This window comes from Sus scrofa, chromosome 6 (assembly GCF_054392235.1).
Source record: "Sus scrofa isolate SSC_HxYL_T2T_F1_AM1 chromosome 6, Sscrofa_HxYL_maternal_Yorkshire_Landrace_v2.0, whole genome shotgun sequence".
Lineage (NCBI taxonomy): Eukaryota > Metazoa > Chordata > Mammalia > Artiodactyla > Suidae > Sus > Sus scrofa.
Genome location: NC_139388.1, coordinates 59,559,462 through 59,571,317, shown reverse-complemented (window position 1 = coordinate 59,571,317; position 11,856 = coordinate 59,559,462). Strand labels below are relative to the sequence as shown.

The following is an 11,856-nucleotide window of genomic DNA, read 5'->3' as shown; positions in this document are numbered from 1 at the left end:
TGTGACCTACATCACAGCTCACAGCCACGCCAGATCCTTAACCTACTAAGCAAGGCCGGGGATCCAAGCCGCAACCTCATGGTTCCTAGTCTCATTCATTAACCACTGAGCCACCACGGGAAGTCCATTTTTTTTTTTTTTTTTGAGCATAAAGCTTTCATGGTTCATCCAAGTTGTACTGTGTAATACATATACTTGCCTATTTTTCATGTCAATTATTTTAGCTTTCCTAAGTTTTAAAATACTTGTATAAGAGGGTGCAAGGGAAATTTGGGGTGATGGAACTATTCTGTGTCTTAGTTGGGGTGAAGGTTACACAATGCGTGCATTTATCAAAACCCCAGAACTGCATCTAAAAGTGTGAATTGTGGAATTCCCACTGTGGCTCAGCAGGTTAAGGATCCAGGGTTGTCTCTGTGGCAGCTTGGATTCGATCCTTGGCCTGGAAACTTCCATATGCCTCAGGTAAAGCCATTAAAAAAAAGCGTAGATTGTAATGTATGCAAATAATGTCTTAATTTTAAAAAATATTCATGGAGTTCCTGTGGTGGCGCAGTGGAAACGAATCCGACTAGGAACCATGAGGTTGCAGGTTCCATCCCTGGGTTAAGGATCCGGCGTGGTCGTGAGCTGTGGTGTAGGTCCATCCAGGCTCAGATCTGGCGTGGCTGTGGCTGTGGTGTACGCTGGAAGCTGTAGCTCTGACTTACACCACAACTCACGGCCACGCCGGATCCTTAACCCACTGAGGGAGGCCAGGGATTGAACAAGCGACCCAAACACTGTGTTGTGTGGGGATAACAAATATGTGCCAAAATACTGAAGGCCAGCCAGTGAGGCATCCGCACAATTCAGGAGAGTGGTTAGAGGTGGCGGGGGTGAGGGTAGGATTGGGGAAGGCTGGCTTAACAGACAGGTCTTCTTCAAGACAGTGGTAGGACAATGGGTGGTCCTTTTATGTCTCAATTATATCTATCTGTTCTTTTAGATGCATCAGATATTACAAAATTGCCAAAGAGATTGTTTTTAAGGCAGAGCCACGGCTCCACTTCCGTCCCCCAGCTCCACCCCAGCTGTGGCTTCCTGCCCACATGACTGCCAGGAGTTGTCCCTGCTCAGGGTCAGACACCAACGTCAAGGTGGGCTTGGACTCGGTGGAGAGATCAGGAGGGGACAGTTCCTTGCCTCCCTGCAGGAACTTCCCCAACCCCGGCTCCTACAAAACCACCTGCGCTTTGAAAAGAAGCACTTTGCTCCTGGAGGTGATACGGCTGGCATTTGAGGAGGAGGTGGTGGCAGCAGCTCGGGGCTGGAGCAGAGGCAAGGTTGTTCAAAGGAATGAAGGAAGAACAGGAGGCCAGCACGGCGCAGGGGGAAAAACACTCCGGAAGCCAGGAAGGAATCATGGGCAAGAGGAACCAATGACGATGAAAAAATACCTTAAAATAAGCGGAGTTTCCGTTGTGGCTCAGCGGGTTAAGAACCCCACAGTGTCTGCGAGGATGCAGGTCCGATCCCTGGTCTTGCTCAGTGGGTGAAGGATCCGGCATTGCTACGAGTTGCAGCATAGGTTGCAGGTGTGGCTTGGATCTGGTGTGGCTGCGGCTGTGGTGGAGGTCACCGATGTGGCTTGAATTCCATGTTGCTGTAGCTGTGGCGGAGGCTGGCAGCTGTAGCTGATTATGCGACTCCTAGCCTGGGAATCTTCAGATGCCTCGGGTGTGGCCCTAAAAAGACCAAGATAGATAAATAAATAAAAATTAAACATCCTACTCTCGCCTGGCAGATGTACGTCCCTTTGACGCAGACAATAAGCCTCAGTTTCCAGCCCAGCTACAGCGCTTTAGATGGAGTTTCTAGACACAACATGCCATATTTATCTTAACTTTGTAGTTTCCAAGGAAACAGGACCCTGAGTCCACTCTGCAGCCCAGACCTGATGTTGACTCATTTAAACCGATCCCTGCTTTGCTCAGAAGCTATTAAAACACAGCTCCAGTTAAATTTCACTCAAATTCCTCTTGTCCCCTAAGTCCTATAGCTCAATCCCAGCTCTTTCGGGATGTGGTCTCTTTCACTGCAGGGAGTCACTAAATCGGACTTTGGTTTGTCCCTGGTGAATGGGTTAGGATAGAAGGGTGGATGATGAAAGGATAGGTGGATAAATGGATGGATAGATGATAGATAGAGTGAAAATAGAGGAAAACCTCATTTAAAATGAATTCAGGGGAGTTCCCTCTGTGACTCGGCAGTAGTGAACCCAACTACTATTCATGAGCACTCAGTGGGGTAAGGATCCAGCGTTGCTGTAAGCTGTGTGTGGTTCTCAGACATGGCTGGGATCCTGCGTTGCTGTGTCTGTGGCACAGGACGCCAGCTGCAGCTCCAGTTCGACCCCTAGCCCCGGAACCTCCATAGGCTGCAGGGTGGGTCCTAAAAAGACTAAAATAAAATCAAATAAATATTCAGGGAGTCCGTTAGAGAGAATTCTCATGCACATACCATGATTTGCAGCCTGAATAGCCAGAGGAAAAAGGAAGATTAAAACATTTTTTTTTTTTTGTCTTTTGTTGTTGTTGTTGTTGTTGTTGCTATTTCTTGGGTCGCTTCCGCGGCATATGGAGGTTCCCAGGCTAGGGGTCGAATCGGAGCTGTAGCCACCGGCCTACGCCAGAGCCACAGCAACGCGGGATCCCAGCCGCGTCTGCAACCTACACCACAGCTCACGGCAACGCCTGATCGTTAACCCACTGAGCAAGGGCAGGGACCGAACCCACAACCTCATGGTTCCTAGTCGGATTCGTTAACCACTGCTCCACAACGGGAACTCTGAATCTGACTAGGAACCATGAGGTTGCGGGTTCGGTCCCTGCCCTTGCTCAGTGGGTTAACGATCAGGCGTTGCCGTGAGCTGTGGTGTAGGTTGCAGACGCGGCTGGGATCCCGCGTTGCTGTGGCTCTGGCGTAGGCTGGTGGCTATGGCTCCGATTCAACCCCTAGCCTGGGAACCTCCATATGCCGCGGGCGCGGCCCAAGAAATAGCAACAACAACAACAACAACAACAACAACAAAGACAAAAAAATAAATAAATAAATAAATAAATAAATAAATAAATAAATAAATCTGGGTCAAGGGCATATACAAATGCAAAATATTATTTGTATTTGTGCAGGTTATTTGTAAGCTTGAAATTATTTCCAAGTAAAACGTTTTGATTTTTTTTTTTAAGAGGCCAAGTTGGTTAAGACTAGTGTTTAGAAAAACTGTGGCAGGTAAAGGAAAAAATTTTGTATTGTGTTTTTAAATTGTAAGTCAGTACGTACTGAACAACTCAAATTTTAAGAACCCTTTCCATTTTCTCTGCATCCTGTTATTTTCTATGAATTAATTTCACTTAAAAAAATGGTTATGATGCACCCGTAGAGATTCACCCTTATTTTGAAAAACTCGCCTGAGAAAGATCGGAGCCCTCATTACACTCTAAGCCTAACGCAATGATAGACTCTGCCAAATTGGGCTTTCCCACCCATTGACTCAGGATCGGACTACATTTCCCAAAGTACCTCGGGGCGGGGCCCGGTAGGTGGGGAGCCAGGGAGCTGTGATTGGAGACGGTCGACCTCTGACCTTATTACAGGGGGTGTGGTCCTCCAGACGCTGGGAAATATGGACGAGCTTCACGTGGGAGGATGGGGCGGAACTAGCAGGAGGCTCTGTAGGAAGCGCCTGACGGCTTCTGGGAAATGTGGTTCTGGGCAGGTAGTACAGGGCCTGCCGCTCAACAACCTGGGATTTGTAGTCGGCCGGCCCGTGCCCCCCTGGTCCTTTTTCTTCCCGCCGGGTCCTCTCAGGCCTTGCGCCGTTCCTCTACCACTTGCCTAGGATCCCTTAACGCAGAGCACCCAACCAACAGCTGAGGCTTTCTCTGGTCTGGGCCTCCGAGCTCTCAAACCGCAGGCTCTCCAATGAGAGCCAAGGAGGTGGCATTGGCAAGAGCTGGCCCTTGAGAGGCCCGGGAGGGCTTCTCGGAGGAGGCAGCAGGGTGCACATATACAGACCCGAGTCCGGAATCAGCCCAGAATGCAACGCGCAGGCGAGCATTAAGCTGTCCCAGCTAATGCCCTCCACTCCCCACCTTGGACGTCTCTGTATGTCCACAGCTCTGTCCCTGGACTGGTATGACACACTGACCAAATGCTGGCACCTAGAATAATGGGAAGTGCGACGAGGAAAGCCCAAGACCCAGTTGGAGCCCAGAGGATGTGTCTGACGAAAGCCTCGGGAACTCCAGGGAAGACGAGAAGCACTTACAAATCCATTTCATCTCAGATTTCCTAAAATGGTCACATGCAGGCATCTTCATTTAAAGAACCCCCACGTGTCAGGGGATGCTGGGGACCTGGAGCTGGTCATACCCAGCCCTGCCCCATGAGGGTGCCCCAGTCTGGCTGATCAGGGCTAGGTCCGTAGAGGAGTCAGCAGTTCTGAAACACCAAAAGCAACACCAAACCCTGCTGGGGTGGGGAGCTGGGGAGGCAGTTTGTTCAGGGTGACACATGAGCCAGTTCTTGGAATGACCTTTGCATATGCAAAGACAGTGTCTGGAGAGAGCTCGCAGAGATGAAGGGGAGGTTAGAGGAGCCAAGCAGCTGAGCGAGGATCAGGGCTGATGTTTGATCCCTCTGTGCCCAGCACCATTCTAGAAGGTAACTGTTATCATCCCCATTGTACAGATGGGGACACTTGGAACAGCAAAGTTATGTCTCACTCAAGTTGCCCAGGAGATAAGTAGCTGAGGTAGGATTAGAACCTGGGCCACCTAGCTCCAAAATCCAGGCAGGTAACCACTGAGCTGTCCCATCCACTGACTTTCCGGAATGTCAGGGCCTGTGAGGGTGGACCCTTCCCAGGGAACAGCAGACACTCATCAGTGTCTGCCTAATCTGCCCTTTGGTTGTCTGTAACCCATCATACTGTCCCACTGCAACCCTGGGATACAAGCTTAGAGAGAGATGAATTTTGGGCAAAGTCTTCAGTCCCTTGATGGAAGCCTTTCCCCCCTCCCTTGGCTGCCCCCCAGCATATGGAGTTCCCAGGCCAGGGATCAGATCCAAGCAGCAGTTGCAAATTATGCCGCAGCTGTGGCAATGCCAGATCCATTAACCTCCTGTGCTGGGTTGCATTCTGGCGCTGCAGAGATGCCACCAATCCTGTCGTGCCACAGCAAGAACTCCCTGATTGTAGCCTTCTTGACCCCTGCCCACCCAAGACCCCCATTCCCTACTTCCTAGGGGGGCTTTGGGGCTGAGCAATGACTTCTAAAGGGAGAGGGTGGTACTCCTCCTTCCAGAGATGAGAGTGGTTTATCCCTCCCTCTGGTGGATCCAGTGGTGACACTTTGGGCAGGTGGTGCCATATGACTGATGAAGGAGAACAGAGATGTTAAGGATAGACAGGGCCACGCTCGGATTCCTGGGCGCCATGAGATCAGGGTCAGGAGATCAGTATTGGTGGGGGAGACACTGGGTGTTCCCACAAAGAGTGCTGTCCACAGTGCCGAGGCCCAGGCCGGCCCACTTCTGGGTGTCCTCACTGCCCCCAAGGGGCTAAGGTATGAACAATCGGTGGGAAGGAAATAGTGTGTGGCTCCCACCCCACCATTACCCGAATTCGCACTTTCCTGGGCACATCTGAACATCCCAAGAGCCAAACAAGGCCATGTGCAGATGAGGAAACAGAGCCTCAGGGTGAGGAAGGGACTGGCTCATGGCCTCACAGGCCAGGGAGTACAGAAGGGATCATTGGGAGGCAATCTTAAGCTTCCAGGCTGAGTAGGTCCTCGTGTCTCAACATGTGCCCCTGGGGGTGGGAAAGAAGGAGGTAGGGCAGTGCCTGACTTTAAGTGACATTACGGTACCATCTGGTGAAAAAAGACACACAAAAAGAAATTAAATGAGAATGTTTACAGCAGGACTTGTCAGTGGTTTTAGCTCCTTTGTGCTTCCTAGAGCTCATCCATCAGGACCAAGGCCAAGGCTCAGGGTCCCAAAGGCCTTGAGTCGGGGGACCAGGGGGGTGGAGGCGTCAGCAGCGTGCGCATTCCTCTACCCCAGACATCAGCGCGCAGGAGCGGATGACCCTGAATACATATGCACCTGTGTTCTCCATCACTCTGATCTGGGGCTCAAATGAGAGCTGTAAAAGGGAGACAGGACGTTGCCCCTCCTGCCTCACCCTGCAGGGAGATAAAGGCCAAAATTGTCTCTACTGTCTGCTCAAGCCAGATTCCACAAGGCTTTAATGGCGCCGGACCTAGGCCGGTGCTCATCGCTTCCGGGAAAGACAGGCAAGGAAGGGGTCCTGGCCCCGCAGGAGCCCCCCCAACCCGGGATGGGCCAGCCAGGGGGAACACCCTTCCACCTGTGGGCAAGGAGGGAAGGGCGGCTTTGCAGGGTGCACCACCCAGGCAAAAGGAGGTGATGGGATGGAGTGGAGAGGCGGGGGACCGGCCCCGCTAAAAGGGGAACTCGCAGACATAGTACAAGCGCCGCTCGCACTCGTGGTCCCACCAGGAGCCGTCGTCCGATGCCTGGGCCACGCAGTTCTCCAGCGCGCCGCCGTTGGGCTGATTGGGGCTGAGTGGGTGCGGCGCGGCGCTGGGCCCTGCCCGGGGCTCGGGGCTGGGCACACGGTGCCAGGCAAAGAAGGACACACGCTGGCCGTTCTCGAAGAGGTAGAGGCCCTCGGCGCGCCGATCGTGCACACCCAGCCACACCGGCCAGTTGTAGGGGGCGAGCGCCGAGCGAAGGTAGCGGGTGAGCACTTCCATCTGCTGGCGGTCCGCGGGCTGCGCCAGGTTCCCGCCTCGTGCCGTGCACCGCGCCTGCGCAGCCGCCTGCGCCTCGAAGTCGCGCGAGAGCAGGAAGCACTTGTGGCCAAGGCGCACCCCCTTCAGGCAGCCTGCGGGCGGGGCGGGGAGGAGCGTAGGCGGGGTTAGGGCCTCGAGGGCGGGAAGGAGGCGGGGTCAGAACCGCCCGGAGGAAGAGGCCGTCACGGTCTCCAGGGGCGGAGCCAGACTGATGGGGCGGGTCTGTAGGGGGCGTGGTACCGCCAGAGTGGGGTCCGCTCCAGCGCGTGCTGGGGAGTGTGCTTCTCCCCCCGTCCGCCTGCGCCCAGCTCTCACCCTGCCCGCAACTCTAAGCCGCCCATCAGCCTACACGCCCCAGATCTCCAAAAACCCCCTCGTCCCTGACACCCAGGGTCGTCACTTCTTCTCAGACCTTTCCAGGCCCCCCTCTTCCCACCAGTCCCCCACCTGACCCGGATCGTTCCTCTTTCTCCTCCCCACGCCCTGCGACTCACCCTCTAAGCGGCCGTGCTCGCGCTCAGCGCGGCTCTGCGCCTCCTGCAGGGTTTGCAAGGCGTCGCGGGTGTCGCCCGCCACCTCCCGCAGCTGCCGCAGCCCCCGAGTCAGCTCGGCCACGCGGGTGTCCAACGCGTGCAAACGGACGTGTACTTGGTGCAGGCCTGCGTCCAGGCCGGCAAGGCGGCCCACTGCGGATGGACAGGGCACACGCTGTATAAGGACCCTGGGGGCGGAGTCAGGGGAGCAGAGGACCTAGGGGGACCAGGACCTAGGTCTTCTGGGGCAGAGTTGGGAAGAGGGGGGTGTTACTTAGGACTCCTGGAAAGTAGGGGCCCGGTCGCCCTGGGCTCTTGGGAGGCAGAGCCGGGACCCGGAGCTCCTGGAGGTTGTGGGGATTCCGAGCTGGGCGGTGGGCTATGGAAAGATCCCGGGGCGGTGAAAGGACGTTCGTTTTTGTGAAAATGACCTCGGAACCCTGGGCGCAGGGCAGACTTCACGATTACTCACAGATATAAGTGACAGTGTCCTCAGGGGTGGGAGAGGGGCTGGGTCTGGAGGAAGGGGTTCGTGTTGGTTCCTCCTCTCCTTCCTCTTCCCCCTGAGCATCGTTCTCAGTCACTCGGGCCCCTTCGCCTGTAGGGGTTCCCTGGGGATTTTCGTCCCCCCTCGGCGCAGGCAGCCCCAGGGCTTCCTGTAAATGCTGAGACAGGGGAGGAAAGGTCAGGGCCAGCCTGGCCGCTGCATTCTGACTCCCCAGACACTCCAGCCGCCTTTTTCCAGCTGTAAGCTAGCTCTCTGGCCCAACCCCGTCTCCAAACCCATCACCCTCATCTTCTGAGCCCATCCCGTCCCTCCTCATTGCCCATTTTCCTCACCCTGGAATACCCCCCTCCCAAGCCTACAGCCCCCCTGCCCCCCTTCCCCGCCAGTCCCCCCACTAGAGTCCCAGCCCTCCCCAACTCACCTTGAGCATGAGGGCCTCCCTCTCCCGCTCCTCCTCCTGGGCGCCACCCCAGACCCCCTCCCACTCCCTCTCAGCTCCCCGAGCCCCATGACTGAAGCTCAGGAGCTGGGGTACCACCAGGGCCCCGAGGAGCCAGGCTGCCTGCATCAGGCTGGGCTCGGAGCACCCAAGGCTGCAGAAGGGTATCTCGGAGGAGAATGGTGTCTCGGTGGACTGGAGCGTGTGCAGATTACCCAGCCTCCTGGTCCCCGCCTCTTCCAGCTTCTGTCTGGTCCCTCTCCTCCCAACTCCTGTCTCGGTCCGTTGGTCTCTGCTCCTCTCGTGTGTGTCTCTCCCCGCCTCTCTTGGCTCCCCCGAGGCCCTGCCTCTGTGGCCGGAAACCTCCAACGTTCCAAAGCCTGGATCCCGCCTCGGGTCTTCACACACACCCTCCTCTTCCCACGTTCCAGGGTTTGCTTCCGTCCTGCCCTGTCCTGCCCTGCCCTTTCCTTCTGCCACGGCCAACAGCGCCGAAGATCAGGAAGAGAATGGAGCCAGCTTCCCGAGGGGTCCTGGGGCACAGCCTCTGCCCAAGAATCTCAGGAGGTTGTGGGGGCTTGGTCCTGCTCCCCTCTCCCCTCCCCCCCATCACTCCTCAAGACAGGGGAGACCTCAAGGTCTTGCTAAGGTTGTTATTATTCTGTGGCCACACACCCTGTCCTGTAGGAGGAGGCTCTCCCGCCTCAGTCAGGCTCTACCCCCCCATCCTGCTCTCCAAGCCCTTGCCCCCCATCCTGCTCTCCAAGCAAGTGAGTGTGGGTGGGGAGACACACAAAGAACACGCGTGTGGCTGAGTGTGCACACCTAGGTGGGGCTCTTGGACTCATCTGCCATGCTTTTCTGGAAGCCAGGTCCTGGGTGGGGCAACGCTGGGGATTCCAGCTGCTCCCAGACCGGCAGACTGGCAGACAGACTGGGTGAGGGGCTGGGGCAGAGAGGAGGAGGGGAGCTGGGGTGGGGTGGGGGGGCTTGGGGAGGCGGGGCACCCAGATGCCCGGCTGGTTGGGTGCACAAACAGCTCTGAGCGTTCAGCGAGGTGTCTCCTCTCCTGCCTGGACCACTGCAGTCCCCTCCTCCCGGCTTGCCCCCTCCTTCCTCCGAGCCCCCACCAATCCACGCAGCTTGCCGCAGCCAGAGCCACGCTTCCAAACCATAAATCAGACCACATCACTCCCCACTCCCCTGCTCTCTCCCCCCCACCCCAGCTTCCCATCATAAGTGGGAGAGAAGCCAAGCCCTGCCCTCAGCACTGGCCTGACCTGCCCAGTGGAGGGGGGCTGGGAAGGGTGGGCCCTCTGCACCTCTGCAGGCTCATCACCCCCATTGCTCCTCACCCCCCAGGCTCCAACCATGATGGCCTCTTAGCTATTGCCTGAATGCTAAGCTCCTTCCCACTCCAGAGCTTTGGCACTAGCCTTTTTCTCCTTCTAGAAGGCTCTTCCCCCAGCTCCTTCTCATCATTGAGGTCTCAGCTCAGAGAGGCCTTCCCCAAGTGCGAACACCCCATTTTTTTTAGGATCACACCTGCGGCATATGGAAGTTCCCAGGCAAGGGGTTGAATCGGAGAAGCAGCGGGGGACTTAACGCCACAGCCACAGCAATGCAGGATCCGTAACCCACCGAGCTGGGCCAGGGATCCAACCTGAATTCTCATGGATACTAGTCAGGTTCTTAACCCACTGAGCCACAACGGGAACTCCCTAACACCCTGTTTTATCTTTTTGGTAGAATCAAGACTGGCCTTGCCTTGTTGGCTTGTTTATTTGCTGGCTTTCTATCTCCAAGCAACAAAGGCCGGCAGAGCCATTGCGGGATCCCCAGAGCTGGAACAGGGTAACCCAGTGCATAGTAGGTCCTCCATCAATTGAGCAAGGAAGGAAATGGCCTGTCCCGGAAGGGCAACAGCTCAGGCCAAAGACCGAAGGCTGGCTGGTTGTGTTTAGGGGGCAACCCGAGTTCCCTGTGCTACTGGGGAAGGGGTGGCAGCCAGGTTGGAGGTGATGGGGACTGTGCGAGGGAGGCGCAGAGGCAAGGGAAATGGGAGGGCACGCCATGCCCACTCTGTGCCAGACCCATGAGTCATGGAGGGTTTTCCCAGCCCCAGCCTGGGCTGCTGGTGCCAGCAAACATGGTGCTCACAAGCCAGGGATGCCAAAGCCCACTCTTCAAGGGAGGAAACCGAGGCACCCGGCTGGGGGTCACCAGCCTGGTGGCAGCTAGCCAAGGCTTCTGGCTCTAAGCAAGATCGGGGCATCTGCCCTCAGCAGCCACAAGCCTTAGGAGGGGGTCTTGAAATCAAGGCATCATCGAACCTTCCATTTTCCAAGAAAGCAGAGGACGATGTGACCTTGGGCAGGCTGCCCACTTGCTCAGAGCCTGATCCTCTCTCGGGCACCCAGGAGCAGCCTGGGGACCCTGTCACTGAGAGAATGCACAGGCCAGGAAAGACCTTGTACATCATAGGAGGCTTTGCAGCCCCTCTCACTGCTGGCGCCAATGCGGGCAGATGTTCTCTCCCCAGGCCCAGCTGCTCACCACCTGCGCTGGTGGGTGTGCATCCAGAGGGGAGCCTCCTGGAGCTCAGCTGGCACCTGCTCCAGCTCTTACCCTGGTCCCCAGGAGCCTGCAGCTGGAGGTGCATCCAGAGACAGCCTGGAACTGCCCCCTGCAGGTGCCTGGGCTCCGGCTGAGGAGCTGTTGGAGCTGGAAGAAGGGTAGGAACTTGAGGTGGGGGGATGCTGTCACCACCGCTCTATGGGACCTGCCCTGTCTCTGTAACTGTATCCCATGCAGCCAGCGGGGAACTGAGCCTCAGAGATGGTTGGGCATGACCTCCGTGTGTGAGGGAGGAGGAGATGCAACTATGGAATGCCCAGTACTGAACAGCAGCCGTCTGAAGCCTTGGAGCCAGGCTACCTGTCTCTGATCCTTGCCACCACCTCTTTCTGGCTGGGTGACCTTGGGCAAGTTACTTAACCTCTCTGTACCTTGGTTGCCCCCCTCCGGAAAATGGGGAGGTGGTGCAAGTCCCTACCTGAGGGGCTGGGGCGAGAAGTTGATGAGTCAATCCAGAACAGAAGCCGGCACGCAGGAAGGGCTGAGAAATGTCAGCAATGATGATCACGGAGAGGAGCCATGGTGCAGGGTTGTGCCTCTCAATGGGCGTGTGTGCGCACACCTGTGTGATGGATGGTGCGGTGGACGCGTGTGATGGAGACGCAGGCACCCATCTCCCTACGATTCTGTGTCTCTGTTTCTGGGATGCGTGTGAGCTGGAGATCTGAGCAGGCACAGCCGGCTGGGTGCCCATGTGTGGGGCGGGTAAATGCGTGTGCTCTGCCGTGTGCCGGCTCCAGCACATGGGTGTAATATGTACGTGTTGTAGCTGGATCCGTTCGCGACAATGTACATTCAGGTATATCGGGTGGTGCCCGCCCAGGAGAGAAGGAATGTGTGAGCACATCTGCAGGTGCAGGGCCAGCCAGC

General features: G+C 56.4%; 1 protein-coding gene across 1 annotated transcript; it reads right to left on the bottom strand.

The window, feature by feature from the left end:
- Nucleotides 1–5,945: 5,945 nt before the first annotated feature.
- Nucleotides 5,946–8,636, bottom strand: CLEC11A (C-type lectin domain containing 11A). Its single transcript, XM_003356010.5, has 4 exons — nt 8,332–8,636; nt 7,875–8,067; nt 7,364–7,555; nt 5,946–6,961 (listed from the first exon to the last, which is right to left on the bottom strand). Exons 1-4 carry the CDS (start codon nt 8,476–8,478, stop codon nt 6,516–6,518), a joined length of 978 nt encoding a protein of 325 aa, XP_003356058.1. The 5' UTR covers nt 8,479–8,636; the 3' UTR covers nt 5,946–6,515.
- Between the last annotated feature and the right edge of the window lie 3,220 nt (nt 8,637–11,856).

What these genes read in the sequence shown, in the direction of transcription:
- CLEC11A (XM_003356010.5), bottom strand. Translation starts at nt 8,478, where the DNA reads ATGCAGGCAGCCTGGCTCCTCGGGGCCCTGGTGGTACCCCAGCTCCTG. An exon ending in GGGAGGCCCTCATGCTCAAG is followed by an intron (nt 8,068 to 8,331) that starts GTGAGTTGGGGA and finishes CCCCTGTCTCAG; the next exon opens with CATTTACAGGAAGCCCTGGG. An exon ending in GGACACTGTCACTTATATCT is followed by an intron (nt 7,556 to 7,874) that starts GTGAGTAATCGT and finishes GTCCATCCGCAG; the next exon opens with TGGGCCGCCTTGCCGGCCTG.